The 17,414-nt window shown below is 37.4% G+C and overlaps 1 protein-coding gene across 4 annotated transcripts in view; it reads right to left on the minus strand.

The window, feature by feature from the left end:
* Window positions 1-17,414, minus strand: part of LOC139976929 (monocarboxylate transporter 12-like) — a 38,329-nt gene that overhangs the window by 4,498 nt on the left and 16,417 nt on the right. For 2 of the 4 annotated variants that reach the window (XM_071985813.1, XM_071985815.1), the window contains exons 2-4: window positions 3,127-3,394; window positions 2,197-2,337; window positions 434-1,300 (exon numbers count right to left, since the gene is read on the minus strand). In XM_071985813.1, coding sequence (XP_071841914.1) covers window positions 434-1,300; window positions 2,197-2,337; window positions 3,127-3,394 — 1,276 coding nt within the window. Of the gene's footprint in view, window positions 1-433; window positions 1,301-2,196; window positions 2,338-3,126; window positions 3,395-8,237; window positions 8,345-10,778; window positions 10,902-17,414 lie in introns of those variants that run through there. The other 2 variants (XM_071985812.1, XM_071985814.1) reach the window with 2 other exon arrangements.

Consider the following 17,414-nt stretch of genomic DNA (forward strand, 5'->3'; position numbering starts at 1 on the left):
TTTTCTTTTAGTAATACTGCAATAATACAAATATAAGTTTCATCACGTGATTGAAACCATCACTGTTCCGTTCATCTGCTACAGTAATGTCAACAGAACTGAACACGACAGTCGTACGGACACACTGGTGATCATTATATTAAACCAACATTGCACTATGATATTGGTTTTAAGTAAAGGCAATTCAGTCCGAAGCTTATTCAGAAAATAGATTAAGCTGCACTTCGCGCTTCAGGCATGAATTCCATCGAACTGCGCAAGGCTTGACATTGTATTTACCGTCCTCAAACTGTTATTGGAAGAATCTCCCTTATGACACTTATCTACTTTAAAGTGAAATGAAATATATCAAGAATAATGTGATCTACAGTAGTAAATATGTTTTTCAACAATTTATGTCATTAACAAACGAAGGACAGAACTGGTACATTACCTGTTAAGAAAGCTGCCAGCATTCGTCCAATCCCAGCGAATCCATACGACCAACCAAGAGCATTGGCGAGAATGTCCAACCCCACGACCTCCTTCATCCGTACAACGCACACAGGAAATATGATGCCACCAGCAAGACCGTAGGACAAGGACCCCACCAAGAGTAAAGTATAAGTTTGCATCAGTGGGTCAAGCAGTAGAGTGGCAGATGCAAGAATGCAGGAGAGTGTTAACATTTGCAAGGCGGTTAAGAACTTCCAATCGATGACGATGCCATGACATGCTCTAGCTATTATGTTTGACACCCCGGCGGCTGATGCTATGAGAGTGGCGTCTATGGGAGACACGCCTCGTTGGATAGCGTGTGGGATTAGATATATAAGCCACCCCATGTAGGTAAATCTTGAACAAAATTGAACTATCATTAGAATGACAAAAGAAGGCTTCGTAAAAAGCGATAATGCTAGAGATTCGTTGATTCTTTGAAATATGGATATCTTCTCTACAGTTTCTGCAACCTCGTTTCCATTTGGTATAACCTCTAAAGGTATCTCTGTCGCCGATTCTTTGCTTGCCTCTTCGCATAAAAGAAGGGGCTCATACTGTTGAGAGTTTTCCACTATTATTGGTTTATAAATAGGTCTTAACATAGCACCACATACACTAACATTGAGGCAAAGCCCTCCCAATAACAAGAGAGCACCTCTCCATCCGTATGTGTCCAAAAAGATCTGCGAAACTGGGGCAAGAATGAGAATGCCGACGCCAGATCCAGAATAAGCGAGACCATTAGCTAAACTGTAACGCTTAGAAAAGTAACGGCTAATCATTGTTAGGCTGGGAGTTAGGGCAAGTCCTAACCCAAAACCTGTTGATAAAACACGACAACTTTATTAATATCAACCGTGTTGCAGAAGGGTAAAAATAAGCCTTGAACCCCGTTGATTACAGAGGACGCTTATGAGGTCAAAGGGTAGGTAGTATTTACGTCATCAGAGCGTGGTACGTGTTATCACAAAATTAATATTACTCTACCTCAACAAAGTTTTAGCCAAGACAAACCCTCACTGACCGGTTTGAAACTGTAGGAAAGTCCCAATTTGGACCAGGGTTCTCAATAGGCGGCCCGGGTTCACAAAGGATTTTAATCCAGCCCGTAAAAACAAATTGACCCACAGTCTTACACTAATCGGGTATTCGGACCATATAATTTAAGCCCCTTTATGCTTTAGCATCCTGTGTGTTAGCTCCCTGAGTGTTAGCTCAGTGGTTAATTAACGCCGGTGCCTTTCAATCATAAGGTCCCGAGCTCGAGTCACTCCAAGATTAATGTATGTCGTCCAGTTACAAAGTTGTTGACAATTATTGACATTTCATAATCATGGACGTTAAATATGAATCTAAGAGACTGACTTCGGTCAGCTTTCGGCTTTGATAAGCCAATGATGGCTTCTTCGCGAGTTCCTGCTGGCAGTAGGATCTAAAATACATACAAACAAACACACACACACATACATACACCCTACCGGCCCACCTTGTACATTATTCAAATTAGTTATAATGGAAATGTGTCTCTCTCTGACACTTTGTGTCAACCATCTTTCCTCTCTCATGGTCCTAGTTGAAAACTAAGTGGGAACCTCTGATTTTGACCGATGAAGTAGATATCAGTAAATCTATATTTATATCAGAAGAAACGACTAAATCAGAAGATAAAGAGTTAATTAACTGATGTCCTTGAATAATTTTATTTTGTGATCTTACCTGATAATGTAAGGCATAAACACAACGTGATGACATCATTGACATAGGAAGCTCCACATAGGCCGAGACCAGCAAATAAACCGCCAACCATAGCTACTGGACGACATCCAAACTTCTGGCAAAGAGGACCGCTTACTAAACCTTTTCAGATATAAAGGGGGAAATGCAGTTAATATAACAAACCAAGTAAATATTACGCTTAGAAATATATTACTTTAATGGGATAACATACCAAGGTAAGCATCCTGGCAGTTTGCGTAACAATGTTTTTCGGGGGGTCTCCAAAATCAAACAAATTTCGTAGCAGGGAATATGTTGTGAATCAAAGTGGACTAATACTTGCTTGGGGAAAATTTCTTCTGTTTTCTCAGCGAGTGTTACTCGATGAAATGAATTCAACATGATCTTTTCTATTTACAGTAATATACGGAAGGTGTTACTGATTAATATTAACATCCTAAGAACAAACATACTAATGAGAATCATTTCATATAATTAACTTGTACTTACAACAAGTATTTACATAAAGGGATTCTTTGTTGAGACCATTCTCATGGGCTGATCCAGCATATTCAATATGAGGACGGTGGACCTTCAGATCGTTCACGTCGACAACCATATAGAGGGTGTGTGTCCTTCCCCAGAAAGATAGCATAAAATGGTGCATTCTATAAGGCATAATTAGGCTATTAAATGGGTCTCTAATGAGATCTACACGCAATTTGTTGTGTGGGGTTGCTGGTATACACCCCACACCCCCGATTCTATGTGTAACCTCATTTAGAATTTGCATTGATTTATTGTTGTTATACTAACAAACAGTGGAATGATGCATTCTGTTTGAAAGTTTATCCTCAACTTTTCGCAGATTGTTACTTTGAGAAATTTTAATTTAAAAACAATGGACAATTATTAAAATATTAAAATTACCAGTGAGGTCGGCCGCTGTGATGCAGAACGAGCTAACCCACCCGATTAGAGATGTGGTTGTGTGGAAATAAGTTTGGAATGTTTGCAGAAAGACCCCTAGGCACTTAGCGATACCTTCCCTGAAAATTAGGGTTGAATGGGCTGCAAGAATTACAAACCAACCCCAGCCTCCATCTGGGGCACTGTTTGAACATTCTTCCATCCGCTTTACCCTCTTCTGTCGATTTCTACCAATCGGGAACCAACCACTGCTGGATGTACCGTTTGACTGCAAGGAAACAATAAAATAAAGCTGCTTTAAAATAATGGTTTCATTGAAGTTTTATACCCCAATCGAATTCTGCTAAATTATATATAACATTGGGTATTGAATATTTGTCAAATTGTCTCATTATCTTTAGACATTAGTGGTTTCTCATTTATGGTAAACAATTATAAAGCTCTTAATGTTTATAAATAGATGGAAAAAAAGTATCAAATTATCGACTTTATATCAAAACTGTTGGAAAGAAAACAAGTTTGTTGTTTGGTATAAGCCACTCTTAGTGTCCGATAACATCAACAATGGTAAAGCATTCTTTTATAACATTAACATCATGTCAAAATACAATGTATTATTTCATTCCTCAGATATGCTCTTCAACTCTATAATGTATAGGAAAACATATCGTGGGCAACGTGTTGGATTGGTCTTGTTGGTGCTGCCTCTTATTGGATATAATTTGCACTATATTAAAGCTAACAGAAGGAAGGAATCGAGAAGAAGATGAAGAAAAAGGTAGGTGAATTTTGTTTTTATTTCTTACTAGCCATAATATTCTTTGTACTTTTTCGTATTGCCAATTGAATGAGAAAATCGATACAACAACTCTGAACTTAAAAACGCCAAATTGTGTTAACAAACAGCGTTATTTCTCATTCATTGTGGATTCACGTTTATAGGAGTTCTTCTCTAAGCTCAATTTTGTTTTAAACTGTTTGATTTATGGACGATCGAGCATATATAGAGCATGGTATCTGCTGGGAATTCACAAATCATCTCTTATTAGGAATATTTCAATTCATGCGTCCCGTCTATTACAAATTGTTTAACCAAAATAGAACAATGATAATATGCATTAATTACATTGCTGACGAAGTAATCTAAAGTTGTTGGGTTAATGTTGGGTTAATGGTGGGTTAATGGTGGGTTATTGTTGATGGGTACATTCAGTCACGCTGCAGCTCTCAATCCGGCTGTGATCCATGTGAACATAAAGTATTTTTTATTTTTTTATTATATATATATATATATACATATATATATATATATATATATATATAATTTACGATCTTCCTTACCGGTGGAATTACGATCTTCCTTACCGGTTTCGATCTTCCTTACCAGTGGAATTACGATCTTCCTTACCGGTTTCGAACCTCTGGACATACAATCAGCGTCCATAGCCTAGTGGTTGGGGTGTCCGCGTACAGAGCGGGAGGCCCGTGGTTCGAATCCCGGTGGAGGCTGAAAGTTTTTTCACTGTTCTTGATTTTCCAACTCATTACGATTTTCATTTATATATATATTCATTTGCCTTTGTCGTTTACCTCCATTGCATTAACATAAAGTCTGTTCAAAGTATCTCTTTCGAGATCCGGCTTTAGGAATCACAAATGATTTTCGAGTTGGATAGCATCATGTTTGATCTCTAGAGTAGGGCAAAATATGTCACCAAAAACAGAACTAGTATTGTTCGATATAGGTGACAAACGCCTACAGTGGAATTACGATCTTCCTTACCGGTTTCGAACCTCTGGACATACAATCAGCGTCCATAGCCTAGTGGTTAGGGTGTCCGCGTACAGAGCGGGAGGCCCGTGGTTCGAATCCCGGTGGAGGCTGAAAGTTTTTTCACTGTTCTTGATTTTCCAACTCATTACGATTTTCATTTATATATATATATATATATAAATATATATAAAATGTTATTGTAATGTTAATAGGTTAACTAACGATAGCCCTGTTGTATTGTCTGTGATGTTTTGAACTAGATTCCTCCACAAATTTACAACATTCTGAATTCAGTCGTTTTCAGTCGTTGCAGCAAATATCATGAAAGATCTACAATACTTGATAGGCTGTATTTAAGTAGTCCATTGGGAGTAGTAATTCGATAACATTTGTACACTGACTGGTAAACATTCTGCATTTTAACCAAATCATGAAAATAGTTGTTCAACAACTTTTGTTCAACAAACATTCAGTTTTATAAACATACTAGTACAGATACGGCTGCCTTTAATCTGTGAAGGTTCCAAATTAATTCCCCTTGCCCAAGAATTGATCATTTTAGCTTCTCTCATTTTCAACTGATGCAAGAAACTTTGGCGAGCTTTAATTTCCGTTCTTGGAGTAAATAATTCGCAGAACACCTGCCCGTGCAGGACGTGACAGTTGTTTGTCTTGTGACGTCACGGAGACGAATACATAGATTTTACTGACAGTGCTTGAGGGTGAGCAAATAGTGAAATACGGTGTAAGAAGATCCAAGGTATTAAGTTAGTGTACACATAATGAGAAATGCACAACAGGTATATACTGCAGAGAGATAAAAACAAAATGGCGAGGGTAGACAGTGCTTGACCGTAAATTGAATGAACACGTTGTATCCAGTGGTCCGGGCACCTAGGAAACTAACACGGCTCCATCATTATCCATATTTCCATTTATATATCATATGCAGATTGGAAAATTGGATAAAGCAGTTTTAGTGATAACTGAATTTGATTAGTATTTTAATTAACTTAAAACTGAACGGAAAATTATCATTACTATACTTAATACAGTGATGAACTTTTCCCATAGGTTCCATTTATCATAACAAAAAAACTCTACTTTATTCTGTTTTCAATCAGGCAACAGACAAAACAAATACACAGTTAATGACTTTGCTCTACACAAAGTCAAAACCTTTATGATTCAAGCACAATTTAATGAGATTCCGCCAGAAATTAGATAAATTAAAGGATGGATGTTAAAACGTAGATAGCATTATGTCAATGTTTTCTTTGCTCAGTATCTCGCAAATAGTTTTCAAGATAATGGAAGACAGTGTGTCACTCATGGTTCAAGGCAACGTGATATTCATGGAGGACAATGTGACAGTCAGGAACGACAATTGAGACAATGGAAGACAGTGACAGACACATGGAAGGCAACGTGATATTCATGGAGGACAATGTGACAGTCAGGAACGACAATTGATACAATGGAGGACAGTGTGCCACCCATTGAAGACAACGTGATATTCATGGAGGACAATGTGACAGTCAGGGACGACAATTGATATAATGGAGGACATTGCGCCACTCATAGAATGCAACGTGATATTCATGAAGGACAATGTGACAGTCAGGAACGACAATTGATACAATGGATGACAGTGACATACACATGGAAGACAACGTGATATTCATGGAGGACAATGTGACCGTCAGGAACGACAATTGATATGAGGACAGTGTGCCACCCATTGAAGACAACGTGATATTCGTAGAGGACAATGTGACAGTCAGGAACGACAATTGATACAATGGATGACAGTGACAGACACATGGAAGGCAACGTGATATTTATGGAGGACAATGTGACAGTCAGGAACGACAATTAAGACAATGGAAGACAGTGATAGACACATGGAAGGCAACGTGATTTTCGTAGAGGACAATGTGACAATCAGGAACGACAATTAAGACATTGAAAGACAGTGACAGACACATGGAAGGCAACGTGATATTCGTAGAGGACAATGTGACAATCAGGAACGACAATTAAGACAATTGAAGACAGTGATAGACACATGGAAGGCAACGTGATTTTCGCAGAGGACATGTGGCAGTCAGGAACGACAATTAAGACATTGGAAGACAGTGACAGACACTTGGAAGGCAACGTGATATTCATGGAGGACAATGTGACAGTCAGGAACGACAATTAAGGCAATTTAAGACAGTGACAGACACATGGAAGGCAACGTTATATTCATGGAGGACAATGTGACAGTCAGGAACGACAATTAAAGCAATTGAAGACAGTGACAGACACATGGAAGGCAACGTTATATTCATGGAGGACAATGTGACAGTCAGGAACGACAATTAAGACAATTGAAGACAGTGAGACACACAAGATGACACCCAATGTGATACTCAAGAAAAGCTAATTTGATATACATACATTTGCATAAATACGAAAAAGCGGTATTAAATACAAGTAATAGTTACCAATCATGAGACGATTAGCTATTCCAAGGTTGTCAACTACCGCTTCAATAAATATGTGTCTTTTAGATCACATTAAATTAGTATTTGATACAAAGTCGACTTTTTGGTAATAACAATTATAAAAAGTGGAACAACGTGGAAGGTACTGAATTGACTTGAATTTTATTAAATACTTTTAGATCCTACCCATTTTCCCATCAGTGAGAAAACATGTGCATTGGACTTAAATTTAAAACAAAATAAACAAATGAAAAAAAAAACTTACTGTAGGCTATATGAAAAGCAGACGAATTTTCCAACAAATGACAAAAACAATTTCTTGACAATGTTGTGTATTTCCTCGAGTATAAAATTCAGAGTAGCCTATATTTTGCGAAATTTTAATTATTCACTGATAGGATAACAATCATGAAACATAACGTACCACAGTAAAGCCTCAAAGTATTAAATAACTCGTCAAAACAATTTGTATTTATTCAATGATAAAACCGTAACGGTTAATTACCGTAAGTTAGTTTTTATCCAATGCTGCGCAGTAATAAGTCCACGTTTATACTTCCTCATACGAGCGCAAGTTACTTGGCGTGTATAAATAACTGTTGGTATGTGAAAAAAAAGCAGGTATTTTGTTCGCCATAAATTTAAGATGTCAACTTCACGAGAATGAATGATTGCATAACTGACATGTGCTCTTCACCGAACTCGTTCGCTACATGCGCTGGTTATCAATTGCGATTGTAATTCTAATAAACTAATGAACTAAATAGGCTATGCTTTACTTACGGTTACCCTTAATGAAGAATATGAACGATGCACGCGGGAAAAAAAAAACAATTAAATCTTACTTGATGAATCTGTAATCCGTCCTTGAAGTCTATCATGTTTACTATCGAGAAACTATCGATTAATCAACCAAAGCATATAACTAAATGTATATAATACCTGGGCAATATGCTACAATGCCATTCATATAACGAAACGAGCACGTTACACATACGATACCACACTAAAGAGTATGCTATCGAATGTCAGCTTGATGAAAATCATGCATTGGTTTCGTAGTAGCCGCATGAGAAAGCTTATACGATATAGTAATTGCAACACACTATGGAAAACGAACGCGTCTATATTGGGCACTGCGTTATTAGGCGCGGCTGCCATTGGTTCGGTGTAACGTCGTTACTACACCAAGCGGAGTAAAATACACAGCAGTGCGTGTACGCTACATTTTATTCCAAATGTGAGCCACATAGTGCATTGCGTATTTATATATACGGAAACATGATGGTGGTAATTCTAAAATAATTTGCAAATCGCATGCGCGCTTAAATGAGTGAACGCGTCGTCAAAGGACATTTGAAAGTAAGAGGTATGGTTCTCGCGCCACAAAATTTGAGCTGTATATGCCTCATATACTTCTTACCATTAGATTTCGATAGCTCTGGGCTGTAACATATCTCTGCTTCCTACACAAAAACCGATAGAAATTGTAAACGTATAAACTGAATGCCGAAGCGCTAGCACGTGGAGGCCAACGTAACTATTCGGTTGACACAATCGCTATACAATAGTTTTGGACTATAGAATGACCGATTGTTTCGCAAAACGAAGTTGTCGTATGTTAGCGATGACGGCAAACGAATATTGTTATATTAATATAAAAACAACGAATCATATCAATAGACAAATAAAAAAAAAACAGAATACTTAATGTTCCTAAGTAAGAAAAACTCTAACCCGTGTGACCGCTTTAAAACTACGAGAATCACCGACACTGCCGTCATGGTACTAAGTTAAAACATCTCTTGATTGCGCGCAAAGCTGCACTGTCGACTGTTCTTCGAGATAATGTCATAGCATATATTAATTAAAATAAAATTTGCATACTCTTTTTCTCTTCTACGATGTCACAGAAATATTCATATTTTAGTCATAAACTTCACCCTTATAAATCACATAAATTTGTGATATTATTAAACTCTGAGACTCCCTATTAACTACATTGTTAGTCCTACCAGTGCAATTTTCTTTACAAAAAAATGATAAAGGGAGAAAGCTCTTAATTTAAATATTACAGAATATATATTAATATGTTTCTTTGCATGTCATTAAAACTAATATGCAAAGTGCCTAGACGACGAATGACAACATTAATTTTATCGCTACTTGAGGTTTTATTTTATTTTATTTTATTTTTTAAGGTTATTAGTTGATTGGAATAGCTACAAGGTGCAGGGGTGTATGGGATTTATCAAGTTAAATCTTAGCTTGAATAATGCTAGCTAAGGACTGGGAGGACTCGACTTGACTCGGCTTCAAGTCCGAACTACGTCCGAGTCCAGAGTTAAATGAAGTGGACTCGAGTCCTCTAGTCTTGGTACCTGATTACATAATCTGTTGATCCACCAAAATCGAAGTAGGAAAGTATGAAGTTATAAGCATCAATCCCAAACGTGTACAACCGACATATTAAATATTCCTCTAGTTTTGTGGACACAAAATTGCGCTGAGGTTGGAATGTATTATATCAAATACAGCAACTAGCAGGGGTGTTACTATCGATAGACGCAGCCTCCTAGAGCCAGGGTCCCTGTGAGAAACAATACTGCAGTCACTCATTTGCTCAATCCGGCGAGTTTTTATTAAACCTAATGCAGGACAAGTTCTATAATAAACAGTTGATTTGATTTGATATTTCTCTGTCTTAAATATTTCCCCAACAATTCTTAAGTTCTCTTCCGATACCCACCAAAATAATAATTCAATCGAAATTTCTGTCCTCAGCAGAGAAGTGTTATATCTGCGTCTAGATGTTCTAATGAGGACACAATAATTGCTCACCTTATCCTAATCCATGGTTGGACTTAGTAGCACACATGGACTCTCCCTTTTCTATTATAAGCTGTACCAAAGCCTTCCTGTTCCTTAAAGTTCCTTAAAGGTAACTTGTTGAAACTACACATAAATCTTATGATGACACACGTACGTCTTAGATTTTAAGGAATAATTTCTTTTCTTGCCCTAGAAATCAAGTTGGCTTGAATTTATCGACTTAGTAACATTTACAAAAAAATTGTAAAAATAATGTGACAGTAAAGTGTTCTTTCTTTTAAATCTGGCACACGAAAGGAAGTTGCTATAATCACAAAACCACAACAGTTTGATTATAATGTTCTTCATTCGACTGTAGGAACGTTACCAAAAAAACCGATAGGCCTAATGTATTTACTATACACTGTGAAATAATTTTAAAACGAAATTGAAATGGTATTTTGGAACAGTCAACTGTTTAATACTTTCAGCAGAGAAACCCACAAACAGAAAATAACAAAGAAGAGTAAATTAACAAAAGAGACGAAGAAAATAGGAAATACAAATGAACTTACTAGCCAGACTTGAGCCCTAAAAGGTGCTAGGTACGAAGCAAACTCAACAGAACTGCTCGTCTGAATAAATAACACCTGCTCAAGCATTTTTATACCACTCAATTTATCGGGGGCGTATCTGTAATATCTCGATATGTACTAAATGGTATCCGCTATAGCTAGAAACATGACGGTAGCATTTTATCTCACACAGAATCGGAATCCGATATTTCAAAGTTTTGTTGAGTCGCTTTTAAAGCATAACCGACCAGTTTTTTTTTTTTTTTTTAATTGCTTATAGATGGGAAGAGGGAAAAGTTGACCAAAAAAAAAAAAACACAACACAGTTGTACATAATATAATATAAAAGATAACAGTTGACCCGAAATACAAATACCCAGTACACCCTACTCGGGTAACCGTGAACAACGGTGTGTAACTAGATGTAATTTCAAAGCGAAGGAAAGCGAGATAGCCTATGTTTTAGGATAGGTCAAAATCATACGTCCCGTCATGTGAGCGACCTTGGCTTGCTAAGTTTCCTTTTCTATGCACTTGATTGTTTGCTTAACCTTTAAAGAATATCAGACTTTGCAAATAATATACGGTATGGAATAAAATGCAGCAAATGCCGCCCTTTCATTTTTTTTTTACTCCAAGTGAGTTAAAGTTTCAAGAAATACAGATGGACAATATAAAAGGTAGTAGGAAGTGTACAAATATGATATGAACAGAATTGATAAGAGTATGATTGCTGTATATATCTATGGTAGCCGCCATGTTGGCGCAAAGAAACTAACTGGAGTGTTAGCTCAGTGGTTAAAGCCGGTGCCTTCCAATCATAAGGTCCCCGGTTCGAGTCACTTCAAGTTAATGTATGTCGTCCAGTTACAGAGTTGTTGACAATTGACAATTAATAATTATGGACGTTTTAGTATGAATCTAAGAGACTGACTTCGGTCAGCTTGCGGTTTTGATAAGCCAACGAGGCTTCTCTAATTACAAAACACCTAAATGTTTTCTGATGTTTAATTAGGGATATCTCCCTTAACACGTCACAGGCTTGGTCTTTCAAGGGAAGGCTTTAATGATGGAGCGGGCGCTATTGTTCTTTCTTACGTGTAGCCAGTTTGTATACTGGTGCTGATATTCTTACACCTCCCAAGTTACGCCAACTCGCATAGCGAGGACATTTGCTGATACTCAATTTCGTTATCAGTTTTTTAATCGAACTATAAGTCTGCTATGATATGATAAGCAAAGATAAAGAAAAGTAAAACATATTTGATATTTCCATAAACATAACGTGATATATTACGTGCCGTAAGCCTGCTCTGACAGGATATGTATATTTGCATATGTATCACGTGTTATACAAGCAGGGATGTAGCTAAGGCTTGATGATTGGGGGGGTGTAGTGGCTGAAATTCCAACTGGATGGGTTTTGAAGCCAGAAAATTCCGACTACTGCCTTGTACCCCCCACGCCGCGCTACTCGTCAACGATACGGTAAGTGTCAGTCAGACACCCCATCTTTCGCGTCTGCACTTTTGTTCCGAACTTTTTTCGATACATTTGTACCAACTGGCCCTCACTTTACAAACTTATTAATCACAAGTTATCTGCTTGAAGGCTACATAGACTACTAACTACAAAAGCTATGTTAATGTAACAAAGGGGACTTTATTTTCAACAAATTATATTTGACGACATAGTGAAATACCCAAAAATACCTATCGCGCTTAATATTATTATTATGTTTAGGGGGTCAGGGGGCGGGGCTTTTATCACTTACATGAACAATCCGCCTATCATCTTCGTCAAGGACCAATAGAGTTCTTAGAAATAAGTTTAAAAACATATTGTAAAAACGTATAGTTTTCAGTGGTTGCGGTTCTCACGTAGGCCTATATATAAATTCGATATGGACAAATTCGGGTTACAACTACTACTGACTAGCGTTGATTGTTATAATTGCATACCACAGACACAATATATATACCAGCGACACAGCCAGGAATTGGCACGGGGGGAGCACATTTTGCGATTGACATAGGGGAGGGGTTTAAGGGGAATTGAGAATTTTTTGAACAATTGAAGGTCCTTAGATGCGATCTGGTGCAATGTTTTGCCAGTTCCATCATTATCATATGATATCATATTACCAGAGATTTTGTTTCCGGTTTGAATTATTCTTTTACATGTTCCGTTACATATTATATCAGAAAGATAAACATAGTGCTCTTTTACAATTTTTCTAGTAGGATGATTCTTGTTTATTGTCCAATGTCTGGACTTTAATACATTTAACGAACTTAACTGATGGACAATATTAACTTTCATATTTAGCAGTGTAATAATTATTTATAGGAAGCGCGTATCACGTAGGATTGCTAGCTTAGCTTCATAACGTGCTGTTCGTGCAACAACTTATGACAAATCATAAAGTTGTCGTCGTCGTTGTACATACGGTTCGTGACTCTCCATCGAGTGCGGTTAGGTAGGCTATATGTATTTTATTACGCAGTGGCCAACTGTAGGCTGGTAATAGGCTATAGACTAAATTTAGCTCATTGCATCTGCCAAACCAAGTAGCTGAATCAGTAGGCCTGAATGTTATAGGCCTACTACGATTATAATCGAGTTAACGGATCTGACGAGTATCAACATCAAAAGAGCATTGACAAAATACCATGCAAAAAACCAAACAGTTTTGAACATATTTTCGACACTGAAAGGGTGGAGCAGTTGCTCCCACTGCTCCCCCCCCCCCTCTGGCTACGTCCCTAGTATATATTGAACTTAATTGAGGCTAGCGAACAGGGTCAACCCACCCAACAGCAAAATTAGTACATAAATAAACCGAATTGAAGCTGGCGAACGTTGTACAGTAGTTCTATAAGGCATTTTTTTTTTAGAGTATTCAAAATCATACGAAGTTTTCTATGGTGGAGTATAAGGAGCGCGAGATACAATTTCTCAAAGTGGCAAGGAAAACGTGGTAAATATGACTGATTAAAGGTCAATTTTGACCGACATTTTTCAATTTTTAGGTCATTCACAATCACAGGAATATATGAATAGGCATAGGTAAATAAGAGTGCGACAGTCGGACATTCCGACTGTCGCATTCCAATTTTCCAACTATCGTCAGTTTTACCATGTTGGGGGGGGGGGGGAGACACCCTACCCCCGTTAGCGACGTCCTCTGGTTACAAGTTACGTAGCTCTTCGGGTAAACATTGCTTCCCACGATTCATCCTGTCCATTGTGTGACCGGTAGAATCATCTAATACATTACATAAGACCACTTCCGGTTTTCGTTTTTACTATGTAACAGAGAGACAACTGTGCCAATATTCCTTTGTGTTGACATGAAAGATTTTTATTATAGAATATTAATGTTTCCAGAAGTTAAGTTAATTAATTGTTTTATTTTCTCCTGATTTATTGGAACCGTCACTATAGGAGAGAATCATTGGCTAACGCTGTAAGCACATGGTTAACGTATAACTGCGAAACAACAGTTGTCTCAGAACAGAAACTTAAAGGGAAACCGGTTAAATCTTTTAGCATATATATATTTCAAGTGTTCAGTTTAGGTAACTGGACGATTTGTCTAAGAGAGTTCTACCAAATTCCATCATCATGACACAATTGATTACGAGGATTAAACGGTAAACGGCAGCGGCGTAGGAAGGTACTTTTGAGTGGGGGGGGGGCTGAAGACTGATGGCCGGCCTGGGGGAGGGGTCTAAGGGGAGGGGGTGTCCCCCTCCCCTTTGGATTTTTTTGCATTTCCAGGTGGCCTCAGATGCAATATGGTGCAATATAGCACACTTCCACACCCATTCCATTTTGTTAATAATTTTGCATTTTCACCTGGCCTTAGATGCAATTTGGTGCTTCAAATGAGATTTTTTTTCTCATTTGGAAATGAAAAAGGGGTTTTCTGACTTGCGGAGCGGGGGGGCGGAACGATACTTCCGCCCCCCATATTTTTCACTGGGGGGCTGGCGCCCCCCAGCCCCCCGGTTCCTACGCCCTTGGTAAACGGTATCCATTTTTATTTTATTAAATCAACTCGGAGTCATAAAGTACATGTTATATTATAGAACATTGACGTCAGTATTTACCAAGTAGGAACTCCATCAAAATGCTTTTGTTATGCAAGGAGATTGGCTAATCGGTGGATAATTTGGCAAAAAAAAAAAGATGTTTTTGAAACGTTTATGCACTACAATGTACTTTTTTTTTTTTTTTTAAACCCAGGCATTTTTCAGCCAACTGGAACGGGAATATACCATGCGATTTCTAACGCGTTTTATAGCGTCCGTAGGCATACCGATGTACCAATAAATTCAATGAGTCGAATAAATGACTTGCTTATCACAAATTTAGACAAAAGATTATCTCATAATTGACGCTATTGCAGAGTACAATGCTAAAAGATGATTTTTTTGTGTGTGTTCTGTTTCTATTAACATTCGACGTAATTATCGTTAACCGATCAAGCATGATACAGTCATCCAAGCTTGACATTTCTTATCATTGTTGACATGACAATGCATCGGTGTAAGCCTGTGGTTTTGTACGCTACTAGTCTGGCTTTGAAAAACAAAATTTTACTCAATAAAAACTGGTTTTACTAACTACATATGGACTGTCGGGACATGATTGTGTATAGTGTTACTGGGCGTGTGGTATCACAGACAGTACACACGGCGTCCCAAAGTATCCTATGTTGCCCTGGTTTTATAACAACTAATAGTGTGCCACTATAGTCTGGCTATGAAAAACAAAAGTTTTACTCTAAGCTATAGTTTTACTATCGTGATGTAATCAACGTGACAGCTGCGAGTCTATCACCGATGTCCGATTCCATTGAACATTGTATAACGCATAGGGGTCTACTACCATACATGAAAGATACCCCCCCCCCAACCCTAGTCTCCCCACATAGGGACTGTCAGGACATGATTGTGTAAAGTGTTACTGCGCGTGTGGTATCACCGCTTGCTTGGAAGATGAAGCAGACAGTACACACGGCGTCCCAAAGTATCACATGTTGCCATGGTTTTATAACAACTAATAGTGTGCCACTCTAGTCTGGCTATGAAAAACAAAAGTTTTACTCTAAACTAGTTTTACAATCGTGATGTAAGCAACATTGTATATCGCACAGGGCTCTGTTACCATACATGAAAGATACCCCCCCACCCTAGTCTCCCTACATAGGGACTGTCAGGTTATGATTGTGTAGTGTTACTGGGCGTGTGCTATCACCGCTTGCTCGGAGGATAGAATAGACAGTAGGCCCACACATTAAAAGAGCGGCGTCCGAGGTATCCTATGTTGCCATGGGCACAAAAACTAGTTAATTACACGATTCTTGCCAAAAGATATTGTGAACACTTACATTATGCAGAGAATAAGTAATGAAATCGCAGCGAATAAGAACAACAACACCAAAAAATGAAAAAAAAATAGAAAAATAAAATTAATGAAGAAAAAAAACTACCTTTTGTAAACTCTGAAGCACCAATGGTGTTTTTGAGCAACTGAGAACAAAATTGCCGTCATATATGCTGTCAAAAGTAAAGCATGTGGCACAGGCCAAAATGATACTGCTTTATCATATTAACTATGACACCTACAGTGACGGTTTGATAAACGTTATCAGTCGGAGAGTGATGCGCATCGACTACATGGTGTAAACACTATCTGACGACTGTCTAGCAATTTCAGAGTTTAATTATAGTTGCAGGTATAGCTTTCAGATTTTAAGCAATTTCCAACTCTATTTGCGGTAAAGGAACCTTTTTATGTAGACGGGCTTATCTTGCTTATCGCTTAGAGAGCAGACAGAAAATCAACCCCTTTTTGTTTTAGAAATTCAGATATGTGTTTGTTGCTACTGTCAGTATTATTGCTTATTTCGATTACAATATATTATCAGAGTGGTTTATGACAGCAGTGTCAATGATTTGTCCTTTTTATTCCTACTTAGACAGATTAAACTGATATTCATAGGATATATATATATATAGGCCTATATATATAGGCCTACATATATACATAGGCCTATATATATATATATATATATACATGTTTGATCTCTAGAGTAAGGCAAATATATCACCAAACAGAACTAGTATTGTTCGATACAGGTGATAAACGTCCACAGTGGAATTTAAGACCTTCCTTACCGGTTTCGAACCTCTAGACATACAATCAGCGCCCATAGCCTATAGTGGTTTGGGTGTCCGCGTATAGAGCGGGAGGGCCTGGTTCGAATCCCGGTGGAGGCTGGAAGTTTTTCCACTGTTTCCTGGATTTTCCAACTCTCTACGATTTCAAATATACATATATATATATATATATATAAATATATATATATATAAATATATATATATATATATAAATATATATATATATATATATATATATATATATATATATATATATATATATATATATATATATATATATATATATATATATATGCGCCACACAATACTTTAGTATTTTTACATGCACAAAAACAAACATTAATTTGTACTAAACCAAAGACATTATTTCCACCCATTCATGTTACTCTATAATATTACTTAAGTTGGTGTCTTTCAATCGATATATTTATTTCCTTAATTTAGT

The sequence above is a fragment of the Apostichopus japonicus genome, chromosome 12 (assembly GCF_037975245.1).
Source record: "Apostichopus japonicus isolate 1M-3 chromosome 12, ASM3797524v1, whole genome shotgun sequence".
NCBI classification, from domain to species: Eukaryota; Metazoa; Echinodermata; class Holothuroidea; order Aspidochirotida; family Stichopodidae; genus Apostichopus; species Apostichopus japonicus.